We start from the raw sequence: 26,940 nt of genomic DNA on the forward strand, positions 1-26,940 counted from the left end.
TCACTACATTTCTTTCCCCATTTTAGGCTAAGAGAAGTGGGAAAACTATATCACGTAAAGCTGACATTGCTTTCCAAAGCTTCTCTCGCTCAGGGTTTCAACACGTTCCCAATGAGCCTTGTCCTCAGAGGACCCACCTAACAATCTTTCACTCAGATGAATGTTATGATCAGGAGCTGTCCCCTGGGCATGCGCCCCCTGCCACGGAGGCCGCTAAAGGCAAATCACGGGCAGAAGAGAGACAGCCTTGCAATCATACCAAAGATAACACACAATTTCATCTGTACTGTGAAAGTCCAGGAGAAATAGCACATTTTTCCCCTTGAATGTTGAAGCTGCAAAAATTAGGGGTCATTTGTTACAATTCATTTATATTCATTATTTACAGTTTTGTAAAATACTTTTCACCTCATATCATAAATCCTGATCAATTTTAAATACTACTGTTCTCGAATTAATGAGCATTTCTTGTCTTTCGTATTCTGTGCAGGGTGAAAAAGGAAGTGAGGGGGAACCAGGAAGAAAAGTAAGTCAGGAATAAAGATGCTTCGTCTCACTGGTGGTTCCCAAATTCTCGGTGTTCCCATCATAATGATAGACTGTGTCTGGGTTGTAACAACCTGCAACTTCTGGTTTCCGATCCATTTGTCTACAGCCAGAAAGTATGATCATTTTTTATGCTGTTTTCCAGAAAACAGTTTCAGAATGTCTTCATTCCCCAGTCAACACCAGCTAATCAACACTTTAGCTCATAAATGAATCTAAACCCTTTAAAAGGAAAGAAGTGCCATGGAGGGGCTGGGTGGGTCTGGTGGTAGCTTCCTTGCTGGGGTCCAGCCGTGTCATCACCCTGCCCTCCCTGATCTGGGTCATGCCTGCCCCGTATGCCCAGTCCTCCCGGTTGTCACTTACTAGGTGACGATGACAGGTGACATCCTGGGTTGACGGCCATCCAGGCCGACTGCAGACATCCTGGGGCTCCACCGTGTGCGGAGCTGGAGTAGACACACAGGGGCAGGACGGCCGCTGTCGGGGCACTAAGAATGGACCCCCGAGCAGGCAGAGCGTGAAGTGTGGGCGCTCTCAGGTCTCTCTGTTCTCTCCTAGGGCATTTCCATGAAGGGAGAAGAAGGAATCATGGGCTTTTCAGGAATGCGGGTAAACCATGCCTTCTACACCAGCCGTTTGCTTTGTATTGTCTGGTTTTTTTTAAAGACTTTATTTTTCTTTAATTTTTTTATTGAAGTGTAGTTGATATACTGATACGATGTCATGTGTTATAGATCTACAGGTGGTGGTGCACAATTTCCAAAGGTTCTACTCCACTTACAGTTATTATAAGATGTTGGCCAGATTCCCTGTGTTGTACAATGTATCCTTATAGCTTATTTATACACAGCAGTTCCTACCTCTTAATCCCGTATGCTTAGGATCACAGCAAAGTTGACCCGAAAGTACAGAGATTTTCCGTGCACATCCTTTTGCTCTCCGACACAAAGCTTCCCCCTGCTGTCAGCGTCCTGCCCCTCCGTGATCTGTCGGCTACGATCGTGGGCCTGCATTGACTGGCACACCATCATCACCCACTACCTGCGGTTTTTAATACCGTGCACCTCCGCCTGGGCCGGGGGCAGGAGCAGAACTCAAACACATTTCTTCTCGTATTAGGAATTGCTGAGTGGTAACAAAAATGTAGGCTGGCTCCAACAAAGAAGTTGATTTCTTGTGGCCCTACGAGTCCAACAAAAATGTCCCTGGTGGGGTGGAAGGGGTGGGAGTGGGGAGTCTTCTCCCGAGGAAGCTCGGCCACCTGTCGCTTCTGGGCCCGCGGGCAGATGTCCCTCCATCGGCCAGGGCTCAGTCAGCTGGCCACACCCAGCCCCAGGTGAGCTGGAAACGTGGCAGAGCCAGGAAGAGAGAAAGTGGCCTTGTGGTGACTACTTGGGGGCCACAGCTACTCAGAGGACATGCGTTACGATCTCCAAAAGTAAGAACGAAGGCTCCTGAGAGCAGTGGAGCGCAGGCCTCTTTCTGGCTTTACTGTTTTTACTGTACTGTTTATGGATTTCTCCAAATTTCTTTAAGCCTTGGACAGGATGCGTTCCGTGGAAGTGTCCCTAAAATGACCCATCTCCTCTAGGAAAGAAAAGGAGGCTTCAGATGGTTTTGATACTGGCTTAGCAAAGTATTTTACTTTAGTCCACGGCGGGTGCCATAACTGTGCCCTCCAGGAAATGTCACTGCATATTCTGAGCTGTTACCACTTCTGTTTTCTGTTCAACCCAGGGTGCCCCTGGCTTCGATGGTGAGAAAGGTTCACCGGGACAGAAAGTAAGTTTGAGACATGAAATGCAATCTGCTCCAGGCCTGAAACACCTTGCAAAGGTCACATACAAAGACTGGGGCATCCCAGAAGAAAATGTCCCCAGAGAAAACATTTAAAACTCTCCCACGTTTACAGTAGCAGAAATAATGCTTCCTCCCAGATCATTCTCAAAGCGTAAGCGAGGTCATTTACGTTTTCTCTCGTTTGGCAAAAGCCAGCCCTGGGGTCCTCTCCCTCTGAGCCTCCCGTCACCCGGCCCGCACCGGCCACGGCTCCCGTGGTTTCCAGCCTGCCCCCTCCTCGGTGTCACCACCAGTGCGTCCTGTAGGAAGGTTGCCAACATGGCGGCCACAGGTCCTCCCACATTTTTTATGTATTGATCTCTCACATTTTGGCACTTCGCTTACCTTCCGTGGTGACCCAAGTTGTTGTTTTTATCCTGTGTTATATGGGCAGATTTTTGGCCATTTTTGTAGGAAGAAAATGGTAGCTGAGAAATGTCTATAAATCTGCATCGGGCTTAGAAGTTGTCTGAATGCTAGCTCAGATGGGCGAGAAAACGTAGGAATCGATTTTCTTAAGTAATGATTTCTTTATTTTCACTATTTGCTGTCTTCACTAACTCAGGTAGAGAGTGCGCGGGCCAGCCCTGCCCACTGCAGACCCCCAGCACGCTCCCCAGAGGCGACCCCCGTGCACGTGGGCCGGGTGTTCAGATCAGGGCTCGCACAGGCGGGGCGTGTATTTTTACATGCATGTAACTTAACCAGGGAAAATGAACGTTTCATCCCGTTCCGCGGTCCTCCGTTCATGTTTTTCACCCAACGCTTCTCGGGGGCTGTCCCACGTCAGCACAGGTAGCGTTGTTTGCACGGGGCGGTTACGTCGCACTGGACACGGCTCAGTCGGGATGCCTGCTCACCGACTCCGCAGTCACTCCAAGCTCCGTCAGGGCTCCCAGACTGTCTCGTGGGATGGCCTCTAAGCAGGAGGTCACTTTTACTATCAGAGAAATTTGCCTTCACTTTCGAGTCTTCAGCTCCACCTAGGATGAAAGGAAGTCCATCTAAACCAGAGGCCCAACGCGAAAGCACCAAATTAATCTTAGTTCATTCTAAATAATGTAACTTTCAGCATACGTGCTCCTGGATTTCAAAATATGCAGTAAAATAATCAGATAACATATATACTTTATCCCATTGGCATTCTGAATTTGGGGCGGGGGGGCTTACTGTATATATTCTTTAGCAAGAGGGAATAAATTTCTAGATTTTTTAAAAGCTTTTCATATCTATCCAGATACGACGTGGCTCATAAGGGTAAACTTTGTCTTTCAATCCATATTCAAGAGAATTAGAAGGCAGTCATTATTAGCATTAGATATTTTTTTTTCAGTGAAGAGCAAAAACTTCTAAATGAAAAGGTTTAAGGATTCCAGTTGGTGTGAACTAAAATTTTTCAAAACCCATCTTGGGAGAAGGTTTTAATAGATGGATCAGGTTGCCAACGCCCGACCCCACTGGTCAATCGTGAAATCACAACAGTGGGGGCAGTCGGCACGTGTGACTCAGTGGGAAGGACTCGGGACCCGCCAGGAACAAATCTTGTTCAAAAAAGATGAACCTGAGACTAAGGAGGCCCAAGAGCTAACAACTAGTTTAGAGAAAATCTGGGGGATAAAGGAGCACGTTGTGCAACTCCACAAGGATGGAGTGGACCAAATCCACCACACAGGGCGTTCACGGTACAAATGACCCAGTTTCCTCAAAGGCAGCGACAGAAGGTTCCAAAGTAGAAAGGAAGAGAAAACCGTTATGAATTACAGGCAAATTAAGAGACATTTCAACCAAATGTCATAGTTTGCCTTTTTTTGAATCCTGATTCAGACAAAGCAACTTTAAAAAGACACGTTGGAGATTAAAATCAGGGGAAATGGAACACAACGTAGGTAGTAGGTGATCTTAACAAACTATTGTTGATTTTATTAGACACAATGGACTGTGCTTACCTCTTTAAATTATATTATTATATAATTATTATATAATTGAAGTATTAATTAAATTATTAATTTAATATATTTAAATTATTAATTTAATTATGTAATTAAATTAAATTATTATAGAGCACTAAACATCTTTCCTGCAGGGAAGCAGAGGACCGGATGGTTTCCAAGGCCCTGATGGATACCCAGGGCCCAAGGTGGGCTCAGTTTTCATTTGAATTGGGATGACTTCCCCTTATTTCCCTTGGGTGGTGTTCTGATCACCTCCTAAACACCCTGTTGGAGAAGGAGGCCTCCTCCATCCTGTGTCATGTAACTGATCACACGACACCTGGCGCTGAGAGAGGAGGTGGACGTTCACCTATGAGTCACCTGTGTCAGGATGCTGCATGCCATATGGGGCCACGTAGAGGTGGCGGTGGGGACCTGCACCCGGAGCAGAGTGAACCAGGGGGCTGAGAGACGCAGACGTCGTAGTAACAAGAGGGTAGGGGCCCCTGGTTCCCGAGGGGGACACGACTGACTTGTTTGAATAATCCCACGGGCGGGCAGGGAGATTGAGGACCGGGGGGTGCAGCTGCTCCAGCTGGTGGGGGAACTAGCCGGGTTGGGGGGCATCTACCACCAGGTGGGCCATAGCTGGTGAGGATGGAGGGGACTCACAGTCAGGCCTTACGGGCCCTGTGAGGCTCAGGGACATCAAGGCAGCTCATGGAATTCCAGGTCTCGCCGTCCAGACAGTGTTGGATCAGGTGCCGTCACACCACCCCAGCTTGGCCCCATGGGCAGCTCAGGTGCGGTCATGAACACAGAGGAGTCTGCCCTGAGGAAGGCGGTCACCTGGCCACTTCCGGAGACTGACGAGGGTCTCAGAGTGAGGTGGGCACCGGCCCACCTGTTCTCTCCTGGTGTGTCCAGCTGGTGGCTGGGATGCCCGGACGTAGCAGCACAGCATCGTGGACGTGGAGCCCGGACGCCATCCATGGTTCTGTGACTCAGAGCAGCCTCCGCTGGGCTCATGGTCGCTTTCAGTTCTGTTCTTTGGAAACAGGCATAGTGTCCAAAACTCCAAAAGGCCAGCCTCACGTTCTTTCGTTTTCCTCTTTTCTCTCTCCAGGGAGAAACGGGTGAACCAGGCCCCCCCGGCCCACCAGCCTACTCCCCGCATCCTTCCCTGGCCAAAGGTCTGTATGCCACTTGTCCTGCTTTCTCGTCTGTTGTGGACACAGAGCCATGACCTTGTGAGATTTTCTGAGCAAAACAAAGCCAAAAAAGAAAAGTGTTTACGCGTTAATGTTTAGCACTTAAACGTTGGGGCATCTCAGTCTTGTGGGCCCTCCCTACCTCGTGGCTTACGCGGGGTGTCCTGGAGAGACCCCCACTTTGCCTCTGGCTGAGAGAGTGCTCACCACTTTCCTCCGCTGGGAAAGGCTTTCATTTCCACATACCTTGTGCGGGTTCTGGTTCTGCCACCTGCAGCATCGCTATAGAAACCCAGCCCTCGTGCCCGCCAGGGCTCCATGGGCGCCGTCCCAGCCACTTCACTGGTTTCTGGGCCAAACGCGCCGAGATGCTTACGCCCCCCGCTCACCGGTCCGGAGCCTGGGATTGATCACGGTCCATAGTCTGGAAACAGTCAGAGCCTTTTAAACTTCAAAGAATTAAACCTCCAGGCATTTGCACCTGAGCTCGTACAGGAAGATGATCCCACGGTCACAGTTGACCCCTGAGTGTCAGTGAGGGATTTTGCACGTGTTGTGGCTTGTGCTGTCCTTGTTAGTTTAGCTCAGCCTCCCATCAGCACGATCTATTAAAATATAATTCTAGTTCTGCGCTTAGAGCAACGGTCTGTGAACCTTCTTGAATGTGCGTCCTTCTAGGTTTAAAAAGAAAGTGTTTTCAGCACCCCACCAAGTAATAGTATGAATATTTATTTATGGATAATTTATCCATGATACAGGATGTTCCCTGAGGTCAGAGATTTTAGCCTGTGTGGTCACTACTGTATCCTCAGTTCTAGAACAGTCCAGGAACACGGTAGTTGCTCAGTAAATGTTTACTTGAATGACTGAATACTGCATGTGCTAAAACATGTACATCAGATAGGGATTTTAAAGGGTGAGATTTTTTTTAAATGAAGATGCTCTAATGTTTCCTTCCTGTACCCAGTAGGTCATCTGTCTCACCCTATTATCTATGCCCAGGGGTCAGGGACTAACCTTCCTGCTAAGGTGTGAACCATCTGCTGGTTTAATACCTTTGCTTGTCTTCATCCAACGATGGGGAAACTATAGACAGAGCGAGGCCAAGGACAAGGCCAGGTGGGGTCCCCTAGAGGTCTATCTCCAGGGTGACATCAAACCATCGATGAGTATATTTCAAATAAACTCAAACCTGGGAGTCCACACCACCGTGGAGCCAGCTTCCCGTCCTTCTCTGGGGAGCCCAACACGTCTGCCAAGCCAGAAACCCCAGGGACCCGACATGAGGTTGACTTACTGTTGGTGATTTTAGTGAAATGGAAATCATGTCTTTGAGACTTTGGGAACTTAATTTTTTTTATTTTGCAACCCACTTTTTTAAAATTTATTTTTTTTATTGAATGAAAGATTCTTTAAATTCTATAGTGCTTTACAGTTTTCAAAAGTTTCACACACATGATTTCATATAATCCCTCAATAACCCTTTTGTCCCCCTATCCCTATACGGCCCCTCCTCCCTTCCCTCGCCCCACTAGTAACCACTGGTTTGTTCTCTAGATCTGTGTCTCCACTGCTTTTTTGTTATATTCACTAGTCGGTCGTATATTTTAGATTCCATATATAAGTGATATCATACAGTATTTGTCTTTCTCGGTCTGACTTATTTCACTTAGCATAATGCCCTCCAAGTCCATCCATGTTGCTGCAAATGGCATTATTTCATTCCTTTTTATGGCTGAGTAGTATTCCATTGTGTATATGTACCACATCTTCTTTATCCATAAATCTGTTGATGGGCACTTGGGTTGCTTCCGTACCTTGACTATTGTAAATAGCGCCACAGTGAACACTGGGGTACACGTGTCTTTTTGAATTAGTGTGCTTTGTTTTTTTGAATATATACCCAGGAGCGGAATTGCTGGGTCATATGGTAATTCTATTTTTAGTTTTTTGAGAAACCTCCATGCTGTTCTCCATAGTGGTTGCATCAATTTACATTCCCACCAACAATGTAGGAGGGTTCCCTTTTCTCCACGTCTTTGCCCACACTTGTTATCTGTAGACTTTTTGATGATGGCCATTCTGACATGTGTGAGGTGATACTGGGAACACAGTTTTTAAAATTAACATTGGTGATGTCTCCTTCGCACTCATCAGAAAGCTCCCTGACTGAGAGCCCGGAATGCATTCAGCTCCCCTCACCACCCTGCATTCCTGGAAGCCACACCGGGACAGTGGGTGGTCAAATTTCCTTTCCCCCAAGTGCAGGGTGAGAAAGTCAGCAGCCACCCTCCTTGCCTCTTACAGCGGAGTTCCTGCGTCCTGGGTGAGCTGGAAGGCTGACCAAGCTCCAGGGCTCCTTGGAGTGAGAGGTTGACCCATGAGCAGATTCTGTCATGGAAGAGAGGAAAATACATGTACCTCTCACCAGGCAGCATTGCGGGAGCTTTGTCAAAACGCAAAGGAGTCGAAGAGCTTTGCATTGAAAAAAATGATTGCAAAATGTAACTAAAAAGTGACCTTGCTCTTTTCCCAAACACTTGAGAAGATCTGTGGTTTTCAATTTTATTTTGTCTCTTTTTATTGTCGCGGTAATGGCTGACATTTGTATGGTGCTGACTGAGCACTCTCCAGGCAATGAAGCAAGTTGTTCTAATTTGCACCAGTCCATTGATTTACTCCTTGTAAAGACCCTTTGAGATGGGGGCTGGTGTTGGCCGCCATGTAATGATGGAGAAATTGAGGCACGGAGAAGTTGGGTACCTCGCCCCAGATCGTGTACGTAGCAAGCCAAGGAGCAGGACTCAGACCCGGGCCACCCCTGTTCCAGAGCCCAGCCCTCCGTCCCCTCTGCAGGCAGCCGAGCCCAGCACGGGGACGCAGACTCACATGTGCCACCCCTTACAAACGCGTCTGGCGTGAGGCCCAGCGAATCCCTTCTTATCTTAAGGACTTTCTCTTAAGATTAAAACATTAAAGATCACATAGTGATGTGATCTCTCCTAACAATTACTAATCGCTGTACCATGAAACATCATACGCTCTCCACTTTCCCAGTTGTAGACCAGAAAAACCCGCGATGCAGTAAAGCATTGCTGTTCACACAGCCAGGGAGCACAGCAAAGCCCCTTGGCATTTGTTTACTTAGGGAAAAGGTCTGTAAGAATCTTCACGTCTGCCATTCATCCAGCCAACAGCAATGAAAAGCTGATCCGGGCAAGAGCTGGGGCTCAGGGGAAGAGGGGTCCAGAGAGAGTTGGCCCCCGTCACCCCCCAGCTCCCCCCGTGGTGCCTGGTGCAGGAGGGTCCAAATCGTCTCATTCATTCTTCATTCCCGCTGACTCAGCTGTTATGCAACCTGATTTTCCACGACCCTGTTCACCCGTACCCCACCCCCCCCCCAGGTGTCCTGCTCCGTGCTCACCTGCTTCACTTGGGCTGATGTCCTCTGTGGACGTCCTTCCCCTGACCGTCCTCTGCCCTCCCCTCCCCTGTCATCTGTCTCCATCAGCTGTCAGCTTACCTTCTCATGAAGCCTCACCCCGCTGTGACACTGGGGCTGTAATACTATGCACACGCGCTTTTACGGGAATCAAATGTCAGCCAAGTGTGTAACGCTGAGTCTGCACACTCAAGAGCTCAAAAATACTGTCCACTTCTATTATTCTCATTCTCTGTGGTCTCTCCATGTCAGACTTCCCCCCCAAATAATCCTCCCCTCCTTTGAAACCTCTCTGTATCTTGTTGGCGTTCTGTTCCTCTCTTGTTTTATAACATTTATAGGGATCTTTTATCAGTCCTCTTTGGTTGAAAATGAGCTCCTTGAAAGCAGGGGCCACCATAGATGAAACATTTAGACACCGCCGGCCCCATGCGATGGACAGAATATCAGTAAATATACGTTCAACGAAAAAGTGAACATCTGCCTTGAGTCCTGGACGACAGTCTTGTTCATAACGTGGGGCCTGTCTTGGTTCCAGGTGCCAGAGGGGACCCAGGATTCCATGGAGCCCCCGGGGACCCAGGAGCCCGGGGGGAGCCTGGAGACCTCGGCTTGCCAGGCCAGCCTGGGACATCCATCGGAGATGAAGGTAACGTGCTTCCACGGCATCGAAACTGAGGCGTCCCCTCGGGTCTCACACAAACCCCCGCCCCTCGATGGCTGCACGGTCCCGCAGTCGGTGCTCTGTCTCATAGGCTGGCCCAGCAGCTCTAATAAATCTCGAATACGTGTTGGGATGTCGTCACAGAAGCACGCATCTGTGACAGTGACTCCCTCACTCGGTCGGAGGTGTGCTGACGACACCTCACGTGATTCTGTCACTTGGCCGGGAAGAGCACGGTTGTCGTCCAGCGTTATAACAACTCTCGGTCCGTCGTCTGGGGGCCAGGAGAGGGGCTTCTTCAAGTGGAAAGATAGTGATGAACTATACCGGCGGCGTTGCCCTTTAAGTCACTGATGGGACTGTAAACCACTGGCCCAGCTGGGGGCCTCCCGGGGTGGGAACGCCGGCGCGGGCGATTGAATCTCAGAGGTCTCACGCTGCTGTGATCGCTGTTGGATTTTCAGATGAGAAGAGAGGCTTACGGGGCGAGATGGGACCCAAAGGCTTCACAGGAGAGCAGGGCATCCCCGCCCTGTACCCCGGCCTGCCGGGAGCTGACGGAAAGCCAGGACTCCGAGGTCCCCCAGGGCTCCCGGGACCACCTGGCCCAGACGGTAAGTGGAGGGAAACTCAAGGGACGTCGTGCCAGTGTCCAGACAAAGCCTGGCCCCGGTTGGATTTTCACTTGGGATTTTCTTGTAAATAATTCCGTGAACTAGGCAGTGGGCAGTGTGAGAGTGTGGTGGGCACTCTGGGGTGCAGGCAGGAGAGGCCCGCCCTGACAAACAGCCTCTCCCCTGGGTTAACCAACGCGATAGGCAGCCTTGGTGATCTGGGCCCCCGAGGAGCCAGAGCTACAGCTGAACAGGTGACGCTGCTTCACACCAGGAGTGGCTGCACCACCTGTAACGGGACGTGGCAGCCCTTGGCGGGGCCCAGATGGAAGATACTGAGAGTCTACAGACTGGACAGGCACGGCGTCTGAACCCTCATGCTGTCGGGCACGAAACTGAGTTTCCAGGTTCTGATGCAACCGTGGCTCATCTTTCAGCTGAGCTCCAAGGAGGCTTGCCCTCCAAAACAGTTATTCTCTCAGCTTCCAGCTTCAGGGTTATGCCTTGAACATTGTAAGATCGAACTAAAAAAGAGGTCACTATTTCTGTCTCTGTGACATGGACACAATTCAGCATCTTCTTTTCAAAATATTTGACTTTTAATTCCTGATGTCACCCCCCGCTCATCTCTGACAGATTCCCCTCTTCACATGTGCTAATGGATAGTGTGCGAGTTCAGTGAAAGGTAGATCGAGCTTGCTTTCAGAAGCCAGCTTCTCATTGCTGTCTCTTTAGAAGGAAAACTGTTGGACGCATGAGAAGCACATCAGTACATGCTCCTTCCACTAAAAATTCAGCAGTCACTTCTCTGTTGTCTTCCGCGTTAAATTTTAAGCTACTAAGGCTCTACGTTCCCAATTTTCCTTCAACTGCAAAAAGCAGATTCTCACGTTCTTTTGAAAAATTCGGGGTGCAGACATTTCCCTGGAATTTGCCAAATACTTTGAGCACTGTTATCACGAATCTTTTTTATTATCCTGGCAGTAATATCTATTACTGCGGCATCTGTGATAATGGCTAAGTTTCTGTGAACGTTACATATCCTGAGTAAATGGTATCTGTTGAGTTTTCCTTTTTTGGCAACAGAACATGATGTGTTAAAAATAAAAGCATAAAAATACAGCCTCTTCAAAAGACTGTGATTGAAGGCTAACCTTGCCATCATTCCTATAACTAAATTCCATTTTGATAGACACAAACACATACCATCTGGCTTTGTACGTCTTGCTTAGTAAATCTATGATTTACCAATGTAAGTCATCTGTAAACAAATTAACTAATTTCCGGTCCATGTGGTTAACTGAAGGGAGAATTTATAAAACAGATGGAATGGTGTCTGATACATTTTATCAACTTCAGTTCTCCTTGAAATGTTTATTTTATCTTATGAGACACATTGCTCCCAAATCACTTTTTTAAAAGCAATCTCTTGTACAAAAAGTAGCCAACCTTAACGGCCTTTTAAATATTTTTGTGTAGAGTCATAATTTAACATCGATGACCTTGAGTCCCAAAGAGTTCTTCAGCGCTTTCCCTGGAATGAAACCGTTGGATTCTTTTCCCGTTAACTGCATTTCACTCAGTTTTATGTGTTGCTACTGATGGAAACCAGAATTTTTACTCTTTTGCCGCTCCAGCAAAATCAAACCGTGAAGCCGGTTTTCTTTCTGAGCTAAACGTTTTGCTTACGTCCAGTTCAGCTCAGGTAACTGAGTCGACTGCCGGGGCTCTAGAATAAGTCAAACTACTGCCAGGTTTATTACGGCCACTGACCTCCTCAGGAAAATCACGTTGGAAACATCGCAGAGGTGCACTGCTATTCTTTTTTTGTTTTTTTTTTTTTTCATCAGGAGATCCCTTTATTTTTTTTAATTAATTTTTATTGGACTATGGTTGCTTTATAGCGTTGTATCAGCCTCCACTGCACAGCAAAATGACTCAGCCGTACACATACAGAGATCCCCTCCCTTTTGGACTGCCCTCCCATTTAGGTTACCACGGTGCATTAGGAAGAGTTCCCTGGCACAGTGCTGTTCTTTAGGACTTGCTTGAAATTATGAATTTACCAGATGAAGAAAAAAGCAGTGTAGGAAGGAGGGAGGATGGAACCTTAAGATGGCCCAAAACTGCCTTTTCTGTCTAGATTTGCAAACGCTGTGAAGCATACCCACAATGTCTTCGTCTCAGATTTTAAAAGCCAACATCCCTGGAGTATCTGTGATTAAATAACTACCTGTAATACTAGCTTCTCCTAACATATCGGGAGAATGTGGAAACATAGCATAAAGCCCTCAGCCCACCGCTAGGCTGACATGCTGGTGACCTGGTCACCAGTGACCTGTGGAACCACATCCTGGGCACCATTTGCTCTGTCAGCAGCCTCCCAGCGGTACAGGGGGCAGCCGGCACCCCACACACACACTCTCTTCTCCAGCTCCCCTCCCCCCACGCCTTGTCATCTCTCCCCTCCTTTTTGCGGCTCCTTTGCTAGGTCTTCCTTCTTCCCCCTCCACCATCCCATGGGCAGTGGAGCTCCTGTCTGTGTCTCTCTATCTAGCACGCTTCCGCATTCACAGGAATCTAAACACCAGTTAGGTGCCAACTCTCCCTAACTGTGTCCCTAGCCCAGTTCAGTCTGCTGAGCTGCAAACTCATCCCGGCTGTTAGCTGGACACCTCGTCACCACTGTGTGTCTCACGGGCATCTCCAAATTTGCATGCCCCAAACCGAACTCTGGGTCTCCCCTCCCCAGCTCCCCACCCAGCATGGTCCCCTCCTGGGCCTCAACCCATCTCCACATACCCCGGAGCTCGGGCCAGAGTCCTGGGAGTCAGTACCCAGCAGTGGTGCTTCCCAGGAATGTGCAGCCCAGTTCCCACCACGAGATGGCGCTCTGCTCAAGTGGGACGCGGAGCGTTTTGTGGGCTTTTAGAGTCTGTTTCTTACACCCTCACCCGGATGTCCCTGCTTGGAATTATCAGAGCCCTGCACATGGTGAAAGGATGCCTGAAGTACCGTGATCCTAGTGATGGGGGTGGGAGAATCACAAGTTATCTACATGGTTACGTGTGTGCACCCAAAGGAGTGAAAGAGGAAAGATGGTGGGGTCTGGGGGCAGGGGCGTGCACAGGTGCTCGCGTGTTCCAGAGGAGAGGACAGAACTGGGGAAGCCGGTTCATTTTAACATCTTTTACTGTTTGGGTTTTCTGTCATGCTGGGAACCAGAAGTTGCAGTAGTCTTAGAACCCAAGTTGAAGTAAAACACGTGGTTAAAAAAACCTAAAGTCTTCTTTGGACTCAGTGTTTCTGAAAAGTAAAGATTTCTATTTCTAGACTTCAATGGAAAAGCTAAAATCATAGGCGTTCACATGTGTTTCCAATCCTGGAAGCAAAATGGCCACAAAACATAAAGTCTCCGTGTCTTTCTGCAAGTAGTCGGGATGGAATTGGAATGGGGGCCATTTTCTGTTGGGAGACTCAGCTGTAACCCTTCCCACACGGGGTGGGGGGATACGGGGTGGGGGCATACGGGGTCCTGGGCTGTGCTAACGTGCCGTCCTTGTGGGTTTTCTCCTCAGGTTTCCTTTTCGGCCTTAAAGGAGCAAAGGGCAGGGTGGGCTACCCTGGACCTTATGGTTTCCCCGGGGCTCGCGGACAGAAAGGATGGAAAGGTGAGGAGTCCGGGAACAGCAGGGGGCGGGGCGCTGCTTGGCGCTCCTGAGTCCAGCTCACCCTTCACTGGTTCCAAGAAGAGGACGAGCCCCTGCTTCCCCCCGGCCCCCTCCCTGCCAGGGCCCTCACACTGGGGGGCGGCATCTCCTCATTTTCCGCACACCCAGCTCTCAGCTGGCTCTCCCGTCTCTGTTCTGTCTGCCACGTTCATCACTGAACTTTCAGGCAACACGGGGCCCAACATGGGACAGAAAAGATGCACGGTGGCCTCTTAGACTGAATTCAGATGACTCATCCGAGCCCTCGGCTCCAAGAAAATGTAACAAGTATTTGCAGAGGGCTGTAGGGTCGTCATCTGGTTTGGTCCTAACCCGACTCGCCGAGTTAGGGATGCGTTGGCAGCAAGGCGGTGGCAAAGCAGGAGAGACGTGACCTGCCCAGGTGGGGCGGACGCTGGTGGGAACGAGCTGTGCTTGCTTTCCTCTCCCTGCTTCGCCTGGGGGACCCCACCTCTCCAGGCAAGGGCCGCCTGTGGGGACCTCGCGGGGGGGGCCTGTTCGGCTCGCCCATCCCTGGGCATCCCGGATTTTAACCGCCAGACCTCTGCGGCACGCGTGGAGCTGTGGGCAGTGCAGGGGTCCGGCGTCGTGGATGAGCTGGGCAGCTCGGCACCCCTGGGCCGTCACGTGTCCCCCTTTGCGCCCTGGGAGCCAAGCCGATCACCAGCCTCCAGCTCGGCCGTCCCCTGCCCCCGGGCTCCCTGGGTCCAGCCAGCAAGACAGAAGAAGGGAGGGCACGTATTTCTTCCCTCCGCACCAGGACCTTGGGCTCCAAGCCCGCAGCTGCTGCCAGGCCGCCCTCTCTCGGGCTCCCCTTCACCCTGGACCTTCCTGCCCTCCCCCCGAGGCCCCTGCGGTGGCTTCTCAGAACTCCTGTCACTGAGTCCCCAGCTCCTCCCACACCTCCGTCAACGTCCTGTTCTTTACGTATCTGCATCTCACGCTCCTTGTCTAAGAATGAGAGGGAGTGAGGACCAGAGTAGGCGTGTCCTGCGGTGGCCACGCCCCCAGCCAAGCCCTCAGCCCCTTGCCCTCCTGTCCCCTGCAGAGCCAACAGGAGGGTCGTACAGGTGCTTCACGAGCAAATAACAAGTCCCTCTCTCTCCACCCACGTTGCAGGCGATGCCGGCGACTGTCAATGTGCAGAGGGTGACCAGTTCATTGGGGGTCTTCCGGGGCCACCAGGACCCAAGGGCTTTCCCGGCACCAATGGGGAACCAGGGAGGAAAGGCAGCCCGGGAGACCCCGGCCAGCACGGCATCCCCGGGTTCCCAGGATTCAAGGTGAGAGACCAGTTGTACCACGAAGCCGATAAGACGACCTTGACGCCCGGCCCATTTCCCCATTCCCGGCTTTTATTTATTGAATTAATACAGCTTTAGACCAGCAACACTTATGCACCCAGTGTGACATTCAAAAAAGCCACATATTCCAAGAGGAGCTTTAAAGCTTTTCCTGGTGGGAATGTGAAATGGGGCAGGCACTGTGGAAAAGTTTGATGCTTCCTCAAAAAAGTCAAACATAGGGAATTCCCTGGCAGTCCACTGGTTAGGACTCTGTGCTCTCACTGCCTAGGGACTGGGTTCAATCCCTAGTTGAGGAACTAAAATCCCACAAGCCATACAGCGCAGGCAACAAATTTTTAAAAAGTCAAACTTAGAGGTGTCGTGTGACCCAGAAAGTCCCCTCCCAGTACAGACCCAGGAGAACTGAAAACACGTGTCCACACCAAAACTTGTGCATTAAGCTCACAGCAGCATTCATGATACCAGCCGGAAAGTAGAAAAAACCCAAATGCCCATAAATGGATCAATGAAACGTAGCATACCCACCCGATGGGACATTATTCAGCCATCAAAAGGGATGAAGTGCTGACACGTCCTACAGTGTGGTGCCCTCAGAAACATTATGCTAAGTGAAATAATACACAAAGGAACAGATATTATATGATGCTATTTGTATGAAGTGTCCAGAAGAGGCATCTTGAGATGAAGTATCTTGGTGGTTACCAAGGGCTGGGGGTGGCGGGGGGAATGAGAGTGACTGTTTCTTTCTGGGGTGATGAAAATGGTCTGGATTTAGGTAATAGTGATGGTTGCAGAACCTCGTGAAAATACAAAAAAGAAACAAAAACACTGAATTGTATGCTTTAAAATGGTTAATCTTATAGCATGTGAATTATATCTCAAAAAAAGCAACGCTTCTAGCATTTTGAATGCAAAGCTACACACCACATACTGTGTGTTCACCCCTTCAGATTTAGTATAGGACGATTTAGCATTTCAATAAAGCCTCCCTTAGCTTGATAAAAAGTGAGACTTCCAAGTATATCATGAATTTAGTTTGGAAGAATGTATGACATTTTCTGGATTCCAGCTAAGTGGGCTTTACTTCACACCTGAGGAAAAGATCATCTTGAGTAGATCTTTCTTCGTGGCAGGTTTTAACTGACCAAGGATCTCAAAGCAAATTTCAGATGAAGGCAAAGAAACTATGTTTTTTATTTATTTTTACTTAAAAAGAGAGCTGCAAGAGATTTATAAAATGAAAAGTCTATCGTTTTATACATTCAGCAATAGAGGAAAGTTTGCTCAGGACACTTGGCCAGGGACGGTTAGAACAATCTGGCTTCATGTCCAGATGCAGGGGAGTTGCAGCCACTCAGAGCTGTCGGTGCAGAGGCTCATGACTCCTAACTGCTTCGTGTCGCGGGAGCTTTGCAGGTGAAAATGAGGTCCACGGCACCTCTCCATTCTCCGGGACTTCTCAGAAAAATAGTTTTATCCCACTGAACATAATAGATGTTACATTTCCTCCTACTTTAAAAATGACACCATCTCCAAATCATGGCTGAGCATGTAGACGTTGCTCAAGTATTCAGAAAAAGTGTACGTAGTGAGAATCCAAACTGAATAATGGCAGAACTGGTAGGACCTTCAGTTATTTATAAAATGATGGAATATTTCTGAGAAGTCAAATGGATCCCATTTCGTGCACACGGAATCTCTAAAGTCTTCCAGGAGCACGTGCTCTCCCCAGCTGTACCGCATGCACACCCACAGCACTTGCGTTCAAACATCTCAGGTACCGTGTTTATCTTGCATTTAATTATATGTTTATGTATCTGCGGCAGGAATGCCTGAGACAGTTTTTGGTGGTTTAATATCTGTACTAATAGAACCTGGCAGAGCGCTTGAAGTATGGGGGTCGATTAGCATGCATACATGCATCCGTCCATCGGCCCAGCACCTCCTGGTCGAGCACTGCCTGTGTGTGACATGCTGTTCTAGTTACTGAGAGAATGTCACCCTTTTCTGCAAAGAACGAAATCAATAAATCAAGTAGCTGTGGAATTTTTTAGGTGAAAAGAACTTACGATCCCTTGAAACATTCCATTTAATTAAACCAACACTAAAAGTTCCCGTATTCTTGCAAATACCAGTAACCGAGAGTTGCCCCAAACTGGCATATCACGCACATTAAAAAGCCTCGTGAAACGTTCATCTGCTCGTTCCTGCTCATCGAAAGACCTAAACTAGATTTTACACCTTAAGACGTGAGTGTTCCTGCAGTGACTTGTCTGTGAAGTATGATCTTTTTCCAACCTTGATTTCAGTTAGGAAGACAAGCTGTCGATTAGATACTCTTGCTCTTCTCAGTATGATCACAAATGTCCGTCCTTCGTACTTGGAGGCACATTATTTGCCCGGATTCAACAAGATGGCAGTTAGGGTTAGCAGCCCTAGCTCCTCCAAAGCTAATGGGTTTACGAATCCCTGGGACTTTGTGGAGCTGCACATTGCGGTTCGGTTGCCCTGGGTGGGCCTGAGCGTCTGCATTCCTGACAAGCCCCCAGGGAGGCTGGTGCTACCCGTCTGGGGACCATACTTTGAGTAGCAAGGTTCTTGTTTTCACCATCCAGCCATGTGTGGCTACTTCCCTTAAGTTTTAACTATTTAAAACTAAACATTCAGTGTCTCAGTCCCGCTGGCCACGTTCAAGTGCCCCGTGGCCATCTGTGATTGGTGGCCAGGGACAGAGGTGTGTGGCTCTGGGCTTGATGACAGGTAAGGGCCCTCAGGTTGTATAAACGAAAATCATTGTCTTCTCGGCCGCCCTTAACAGTGTGAAGGAGGAAGAAACCTTGTGTTTGTTTCTGCAGGGAGCCCCTGGTGGTGTTGGCCCTCCCGGGCCCAAAGGAATGAAGGGAGATTCTCGAACCATCACCACCAAAGGTCAGTCCTGTGGCCAGCATATCTTAGACCATGCACCCTTCTGTGGCTTCCCTGGGTGAGCAACTCACGCGGCACTCCTCCCCCAGGTGAGCGGGGCCAGCCAGGTGTCCCAGGTGTGCCTGGACTGAAAGGGGACAGCGGCATCCCAGGCCGTGATGGGCTGGATGGATTCCCAGGCCTCCCAGGCTCTCCCGTGAGTACCGCTGGCGGGCAGGGGTGGCGGCTCTGCCCTCATCCCCATCAGTCACATGCTTAAACCCGTGAGCGTCAGAGGTGCTAACACAGCAGAAAATCCTCCCAGTGCAACCTGTTCTCTTTTCGTGAGCAGCAGTCATATTTTCTAGGAAACAGTGAGTGAGGCTGGAAGCCAAGCCCTGAGTGAGCATGTAAGAGAAAAAGAGGAAATAAATATTCCTCTTGCCATCACGTAGAACGAGAGCCCCCCAGGTCGAATATTCCTAGATGGAAGGTGGAACGCTTTTTCTAGGGTCACCTGTAAAATACACAGCTGCATTTTTGCAGCAAACACACACCGGCATTGAAAGAGCCTGTGTGTGATAAGATGCAGAGCCCCCAGCCTCCTTTCTGTGGGGAAAAGTGGGGGTCAGACGGGGAAGGGCGGTTGGCCACGGACACTAGACCCCTTCTCCTCCCTCCCTGCCCTCACCCTCCTCTGAGGAGTTGCATGAGTAGGTCACGGCTGTGCCCGGTGCCTCCCGGCTTCCTGCTCTCCTGGTCCCATCGTCTCTCCTTATTTCTGATGCACTTTCTTGTCCAAACCAAAGACTTCCTTCCCTTCACCGCTGCGTTGTCCCTTCTGACTAGGAGATGGGTCACAAACGCTGAATCCTAACAATGAAATAACGTGTTCCTGCCCCCATTTCGCCAAATCTGTGCCTAACCGTTCTCTTGAAGAATTCCCCCGGAGAATGAAGGTCCAAGCAGGGCGCTGGTGGCTTGGAAAGAGAAGAATACTCAGATTCCTATGCCTTCCAGAACTATCTTCGAGGGTGTTGTCCGTGGTTGTTAGAAAGTCTGTCCTTTACTTCTGTGGCTTGGTGAGACCACGACTGTCAGTTCCTACTCATCTCTGTATCCAGAGCGCAGAATTCAGGGAACGGGGGAAAGTAGCTGGGAAGATGGCTGTCTTTGGGGTTTACATGTATTGTAAGAGATGAACCAAATTTCTCACAGGGTGATGGCATCAAAGGCCCCTCAGGGGACGCAGGCCACCCAGGACCCCCCGGTACTAAGGGCATTCCAGGAGAAAGGGGCCCCCCAGGATTGGGGCTGCCAGGCCCCAAAGGCGAGCGTGGCTTCCCCGGCGATGCTGGATTACCTGGACCTCCAGGCTTCCCCGGGCCTCCCGGCGCCCCCGGCACTCCAGGACAAATAGGTACGGTGGGGGCGGGGGGGGGGGGGGGGGGGGGGGGGGGGGGGGCGGGTCCAGGCTTGCGTCTTTCAAAGTCATGAGACACTGTGCTTCTACACCCGCTCTTCTTCTTAGGCAGTGCGCAAATTCCCCGGGGCGAGTCACGTGAGATGGTGTCACACCATCGTTTCTCATCACACACGAGCGACACCCGGCCACGGGGTTTTCTGAACCCACTGCAGCTTCCTCTCGCCAGCTGGAACGTGGGGCCTCTCCCTCTAGTGCTGGAGTTACAGAGGCTCAGCACAGAAGTCCAGCAATGGGCCTCTGATGCCCTGCCCGTCCCAGCCTTCCCACCACACACACACACGCACACACACACACACACACAGACACACACACACACGGAAAAGCCAGGCACTTTCCGTTATTGCAGAATTGCCTCACTCTGTCGCTGTCTCACCCCTAGATTGTGATACGGGTGTGAAAAGGCCCATCGGAACAGATGGACAGGAGACCGTCCAGCCAGGTACTGTCATGACCGTCGGGCGGCTTTAGAATTCTTGAAAACTCTCAGTTTGTAGAATATATGCTAGAACTGATGTGATCCCTACCGTGGGCACAGAGCTGCCATCAGAAATAGAAACGCTTGTGGACTTGGAGCTGCGCTCCATCTGCCTCAGCCTAGAGCCCAGGGAAAGGCAAGTGTGATGACCTCGTGTCACCAAGTTGTCCCTGCAGTACAAAGCATCTGTTTACAGTATTGGTAAGAACTCAACAGATAAGTCCTTTCACGCCTAAAATATACGTCTCTGTGTGTGTAAAGGGCAACTGAATTATGTGCTCATTATGCGGGGTGAGGAGTGAGTCCAGATGGGAGAAGAATTTGGTCCAGTGATGAATGGATGCTAGAAGGAACAGGGCCGACGGATAAGGAGAGGATGCCCAGATGATGCGAGCTCAGGGGAGGGGATGGTCCAGAAGTTGACCCGGCTGCCATCGGACAGGCCAAGTCTCTGGCCAGGGGGGCCTAGAAACCGAGGTGGGAAGCCAGGCAGAGGGATGGATGCCAGGCCTCGGGCAGGATTTGAAGAGGAGAGCAGAGAGGATGAGTTTTTTTGGAGTCAAAGGTGCCGGCAGAACATCTGGACGGTGGCAGCTCACCAGTGGCAGTTGAGGGTCTGGAGTAAGGCGTTTGGGATAAAGGCCAGGGGTTGGAGAAGCAGCATCAGGATCCGTGGGTCCCCCGCACGAGGTGTGGGGATAGATCAGGAGCTCAGGGTGAGGGTGCAGAGCAGGAACGGCAACCCCAGAGCTTCCAGAGAGCTGGCCAGTCTCAAAGGTGCGGGAAGGCCCCTGGGGGTGAGGCTCTGCCAGCTAGAGCCCAGGCCCCCTGAAGACGGCCGAGGTCCTTTCTTTTCATGGCCTCGGCTGTCCACCTTTGCACCTCGGACCCTTCTTGTGGCAGAGGGGACCAAAGCCCCTCTTTGGCCGCTAAGTCGAGCCAAGATAGGAGCCCTGCCACATCACAGGCAGACAGACAAAGGGCATCTCGAAGGACTGCTGTGTCTGCAAGCGTGCTCTGTCTGACAGAATTCCCCTGCGCGCTGTCACCAGCCAGAGGTGGCTGCCACCGGCTTTCGTTTTGCACGACTCACAGCGAAACGAGCTGCCTCTGCTAATTCTGAAAGTAATGGAAGTCACAAAGGAGAAGTCACAGCATTGCTTTTGAAACTGAAAGCTTCCTCCCTCCCCGGTGGGAATTGCCCTGGGGTCGGGGAGGGCGGGGGCAGGGGTTAAGGACACCTGGATGAACTCCGCTGGTGTGAGGTGTTGCCCTCCGAGAGGGTGGAGCCCTCACTGCCAGCACGGCACGTGTTTTCATCCGACTGGACTTACTTATGTGCCTCCTATATTAATATTCTGATTTCATTATCAAATGAAATTACAGTTACATCAGCATCGAGATTAGTGGAATCATTAAATCACTCTGATGGTAAAGAGGCAGCCGGTTTTCACGGCCGGCGCTCTCGACCTTAGCCACGTCCAAAGCTGTGACGATGGGTGTGGACCGTGGCTACAGCTCCCCTGTCCTCTCTTCCCAGGTTGTGTTGGAGGGCCTAAGGGATCGCCGGGCCAGCCGGGCCCCCCCGGCCCCCCAGGTAATGGGAGAGCGCTTCCAGCCTTCCTCCGTGCGTCTGTGTCTTCCCTTCCCCTCTCCGGCTCTCTTCCTCTGCCCCCGACCCCGCGTTGCCCTCCCCGCCCCCGCCTGGATATCACAGGATTCTCGGTACCGTACCGCACACTGGCAGCTTCTATAGGAAGCCGACTTGCGCGCGTCAGTGTAGTGACACCTAGCGAACCCTAGGGTAAGAGAGAGGCTGCCTGCCACGTGGAAGTCAGCCTCAGCTGCGACACAGGCCCGGTGGGCACCCGAGCCTGGCAGAGACGGCAGCGCCCCAAGCCCAGAGAGGAGGCTTAGCTCTGTGCGTTCCTTGTATCCCCGTGTGTCCCAGGGTGTAGAAGAGGATCATGCGGGAGAGGAGTGTTTCTTTCGGGTTTTGACTGAGAGAAAAGCAGACCCACGGGGCTAGGAACGTGTCTGTAGGATCTGGGAGCTGGGCTTTGCTGCCACAGACCATCACCCAGCTGAAGATCCATGTGGACTCAGGAAGGGTTCTGGGTCACAGAGCCCGGTCTGGGGCCGTCCAGGCTCCCCCTCCGTGGGGCGGCCTTTCAGAGATGACAGACGGGCTGAGTGACCACAGCTGCCGATGCCCCGACGCCGTGTCAGTCAGCCTAGGATGGCGAGCTCTCAGCCTGCACCGCTGGGCAGAGCTCGGCCCGGGGGGTCTGCCTTCCGATTCACCCCTCCTCTGACTGGGACGGGGCGGAGAAGACGCCTCCACCACCCACGGAGGGGCCACTCAGACGATCCGGCGTGGACGCCAGCAGCCCGTGTGCGAGTCTCGGTCCACCGCTCGTCAGCTGTGGGCTTTGGGCATCTCACCTGTTCCTTCTGGAACTTAGGCTCCTCGCCTGTATGAGAGCAGTGCAGGTGTTCCAGACGGCCCCTAGTTTGCACGTGGTGCCCTGAATGCTGCACACGTAACCCTGGAGCTGAGGTCCTGTGTAAACTGTAAAGTACTACAGTGCGAGGTAGCCCCAAACTGGAAAAGCGCGTTGGCTGATCGTAGGCACCCCGGATCTTGAGAGTGTCGTCCAGGTGCACAGGGGTGACAGGATCTGGGGATGGTGAGGCAAAATGCAGAAGCGTCACCTGCACCAAGAAGCAGAGTTAAGGGCCCTGTATTGGCTTCCGAGAGCCGAGCGCATTATCCATGTGGCATTTCGCAACCCTCCCTGCCCGAGCCCCGGAGGGGTCTGTCCATCGTGGATCCCAGCACAGGCACGAACGCTGCTGTCCCCAAAGTGGTGGCGACTCTTAGGGGGAGGGGCTCAGACTGCAGTGGGACAGTTTTCACCAGGTGCTGGGGGAGCAGAGCCCGGAATGTACATGCATCGCGTGTGAGGGGAGAGGACTTTCGACGTGTTTCGACAACATGAAGTTAGTGAGATCATCAGGTTAATGAGATCATGAGGTCGTGATGAGAGCCGAGGTTCGTCGTTTCTGGCGTAGACTGACAGGTGCCCATGGAGACTGACACTCGGTGGCCAGCTGTCAGAGGTGCTGTTTCGGGGCTGACATCCCCCAGCCTCGTCACTTCCCCGTTTCCTAAGAGGCCACGTTAAGTCGGGTGCCGGCCTTGACCCTCTCCTGTTCGTCTCCTGCTGGGGTCGGCTTATGCGGCTCTGACCTGTGTCGTGGTTTCTTTGGGTTGTTTAGGTGCCAAAGGCCTCAGAGGGCTTCCGGGATTATCGGGAACTGATGGAGCACAAGGGCTCAAGGGTCTCCCGGGAGATCCAGGTCCAGAGGGATTCCCAGGACCCCCAGGTGAGTCAGGGTGGGACTCCCGCTCGGCCACGTAAATTCAGGGAAGGACTGTGTGTACCATCAGGCCGCCCCGCCTCGATCATCTTTTAACGTTTAGAAACTGTTTCGACAAATGCTTGATGCCAACTTTTGCTCTTGTCCTTGGGAAATTAAAAAATGTCGCCGTTTTCCTCACTGAAGTTGTGCTGGAATTTTGCAGAAGAAACTTACAGATCTGGCAGGAAAAAAGAGATAGGTGCACAGAGAGATTTCTCTCCAGTGGGTATGAGACCTTCTAAGGGCACATAAGGTCATCCTCTTCTGAGCCCTCAGCACCCGTTCCCGATCTGCGGATCGCTCACCAGATACGACGCAGAGAGCACCTGTGTTTGGCTGCTCACGGCGTTGCCTGCCCACCCTGCAGCTCGCAGCTTGTCCGAGTCAGCGGTTCGAACCACTTCCTCGACAGTTGCCACGGCAAAGCATCATGGAAGCCACTTAGTGGCTAAAAGGGCTTAAACGTTTGAGCTGTACATGGAGGGAAATGAACGTGTTTCTGGTAATGAATTGTGAGCAGAAGTTGGGAGTACCTGCGTGGGTGTCCGTGTGCCCCAGCCCACGACTCAGTGGCCCCAAACACAGGTGTCCCTTTGTGGTCACGGCTCAGACGGTGTGCGGGAGCATGGCTGTGTTACTTGGTGTGCAGAGGCCCAGGCACTGGGGAATCGTATCATCTAAACAAAACCGTAGACGGTTTCACTAAGTCCACACAAGCCAAACATCCTCCTGCAGGATCTCGGCCACTTGTTCTCTTTCTGGTGCCTCGCTTAGATGTCATGATGCAGACCTCTCGTTATAGGGACGCCCTGTGTTTCCTTTCAGGCTTCGTGGGGCCTCGAGGAGTCAAAGGTGCAGTAGGCCGCCCTGGCCTGGATGGACTCCCAGGTCCCTCCGGCCTGCCGGGGCCAGTCGGGCCTCCGGGAGACAGGGGCCTCCCTGGAGAAGTCTTGGGGGCCCAGCCCGGGCCCCGGGGAGACACTGGACTGCCTGGACGCTCTGGGCTGAAGGGCCCCCCCGGAGAAAGAGGCCCTCCTGGATTCCGGGGTAAGTCACAGGGGCAGGGGGGCAGGGTCAGAAATCTCTGCTGGGGGTTGGGTGAGAAGCCCGGGGCTGCATGCAGGACGCTGTGAGTCCTGCTGCTTCTTCTCCGCCTTAGTTCCAGCGTTTCTTTAGAATGTTCCAGAACAGGGTTGTCATGCTGTGTACAGGCCATCTTAGCTCTTCTGCGAGTACAGATGAGCCGACGTGCTCTCTTCCCAAGTTGGGTGGGGCGCAGCTTAGGGTCCTCCCTGCTGCTTTCAGCAGAATGTGTGCGGTTCTGCGAAGAAGGCAGGAGCTGGCCGTGCCCGGTGAGGGGTTGGGAGGGAGACAGAGATGAACTGGAACGCAGCTCAGTCTGTGGGTGTAAAACTGATGGGTTTAAAAAAATGTAACGTTCACAACGTCACCGATGCATGTTTAGCAAAGCGGGAAGATGCCTCTTGTCTGGTGAGTGAACAAGGCATCCAAGGCTTTGCGTACCCAGTTTATGCAGAACGGGCCCTGAGAACCCAGAATGCCTGGCTTTAATGCGATTGTGTTGCTGGAATGGGTGGGGTGACCACCAGGCCATTTGGGGTCCCCGTCAGAGAAGCATCAGCCGTTATGTATTGACTGTGCTGTCATCAGCCCAGCGCCCAAGCCCAGGCAGACAGGGGCTCCCTGTGTGGTGCCAGAGGTGACACTCCCCAACACCAGCCGTCAAACCAGTAGGCGTCCTTCACGGGAGACACTGAGGGATGAGCCCGGTTCTCGACGGGCAGCTGGACGCCCCACCCTCAGGAGCACGTGTCCGCCAGTCTCTTCTGCGATCCGACTGTAAGAACTGCCCGAGCTCTTTTACAGAAGGCTGCTTGTGGTAGATGTTTGAAGTGTAGCTGTTTCCCACAGACTTCAAAGCGTCTGAGCATAACGGCACCCCACAGCAGCAGGGGAGCTTCCGAGCCTGTGCGGCTTCCCGTGTTCAGCGTCGCCTTGATGACCTGCCCTTTGGGAGAATATTGTGTCTGCAAAAGCTCTGACTTCCAAAGCATCGGTTTTGGGAAACTGTATCCATGTCTATTCGGCCGCCCCTGTCAGGAGCAGTGGGCAGACCTGGATGTTACTTACATAGCCATTTAACGTGCCTGTGATGGGCATTTTATTTGTTTTTATAAGTTTTATTTATTTATTCATTTATTTTTATTTTTGGCTGCACTGGGTCTTCATTGCTGCGCTTCAGGCTTTCTCTAGTTGCGGCGAGCGGGGGCTACTCTTCGTTGCAGTGCGCGGGCTTCTCATTGCGGTGGCTTCTCTTGTTGCGGAGCATGGGCTCTAGGCATGTGGGCTTCAGGAGTTGTGGCTCGCAGGCTCAGTAGTTGTGGCGCACAGCCTGAGTTGCTCCACGGCATGTGGGATCTTCCCGGACCAGGGCTCGAACCCGTGTCCCCTGCATTGGCAGGCGGATCCTTAACCACTGCACCACCAGGGAAGTCCCAAGAGTATTTTAACATGTGGCGAAAGGCTCAAAATGTAATGTCAAGTGAAAAACCCTAGATTAAAACTGCACTTAAAACGATGTGTCAGTTCTGCAAATGTCTGCTTCTAGGTATAGTTACGGGAACAGAAAAGAGGCCAGCAGGACATATAACAAGATGTTAGTAACTGTCTCGGGGTGAGAGCATGAGTTACTTCGATCTTGTCATTTATACGGACTTCCTACCACCCGGAAAACCTGTTTTTATAGAACAGGTCTGAGGAGACAGATGTTGTTTGCAATGAACTGCATGGGGTTGACCTCATGGCTCTTGTCTCTGTTCCTGCAGGAAGCCAGGGGATGCCGGGAATACCGGGCCCGAAGGGTCAGCAGGGCTTCCCAGGACCTTCGGGCCAGCCGGGACTGCCCGGGCCACCAGGACAGCATGGCTACCCTGGAGCTCCTGGCCGGGAAGGGCCCTTGGGGCCGCCGGGCACCCCAGGTTTTGGAGGTAAGGATCCACCCTCCCATCAAGGAGTCAGGGCCTCACTGACAACGGAACCAGCACCGACCCCTTGGGGACTTCTCAGCTGTGCTCCAAGGAACCCCCCTCTCAAGAGCTGCAGGGGTTCGGAAAGTACCGCACGTGGCATGGCTTAAAAGACAGGAATTTATTCTCTCACGGTCTGGAGGCTGGAAGTCCAAGATGAGGGTGTCCATAGGGCTGGTTTCTCCTGAGGCCTCTCTCCTTGGCGTGTAGACGGCCGTCTTCTCCCTGTGTCCTCACAGGGTCACCCCTCTGTGCGTGTCTGCATCCTAATCTCTCTTTTGATAAGGACAACTGTCACACTGGGACCCACTCTC

The 26,940-nt window shown here is 51.6% G+C and overlaps 1 protein-coding gene across 2 annotated transcripts in view; it reads left to right on the top strand.

Annotated features, from left to right (window-relative positions):
• COL4A2 (collagen type IV alpha 2 chain) overlaps nt 1–26,940 on the top strand; it is a 177,131-nt gene that overhangs the window by 128,446 nt on the left and 21,745 nt on the right. For both annotated transcript variants that reach the window (XM_032611468.1, XM_032611470.1), the window contains exons 14-30: nt 491–526; nt 1,108–1,158; nt 2,287–2,331; nt 4,472–4,525; nt 5,446–5,512; nt 9,511–9,621; nt 10,101–10,250; nt 13,829–13,921; nt 15,101–15,264; nt 18,144–18,216; nt 18,303–18,409; nt 19,411–19,612; nt 20,058–20,117; nt 21,694–21,750; nt 23,436–23,543; nt 24,405–24,626; nt 26,426–26,587. In XM_032611468.1, the coding sequence (XP_032467359.1) occupies nt 491–526; nt 1,108–1,158; nt 2,287–2,331; nt 4,472–4,525; nt 5,446–5,512; nt 9,511–9,621; nt 10,101–10,250; nt 13,829–13,921; nt 15,101–15,264; nt 18,144–18,216; nt 18,303–18,409; nt 19,411–19,612; nt 20,058–20,117; nt 21,694–21,750; nt 23,436–23,543; nt 24,405–24,626; nt 26,426–26,587 (1,762 nt within the window). The remainder of the gene's footprint in view (nt 1–490; nt 527–1,107; nt 1,159–2,286; nt 2,332–4,471; nt 4,526–5,445; nt 5,513–9,510; nt 9,622–10,100; nt 10,251–13,828; nt 13,922–15,100; nt 15,265–18,143; nt 18,217–18,302; nt 18,410–19,410; nt 19,613–20,057; nt 20,118–21,693; nt 21,751–23,435; nt 23,544–24,404; nt 24,627–26,425; nt 26,588–26,940) is intronic.

This window comes from Phocoena sinus, chromosome 18 (assembly GCF_008692025.1).
Source record: "Phocoena sinus isolate mPhoSin1 chromosome 18, mPhoSin1.pri, whole genome shotgun sequence".
Taxonomy (NCBI): Eukaryota; Metazoa; Chordata; class Mammalia; order Artiodactyla; family Phocoenidae; genus Phocoena; species Phocoena sinus.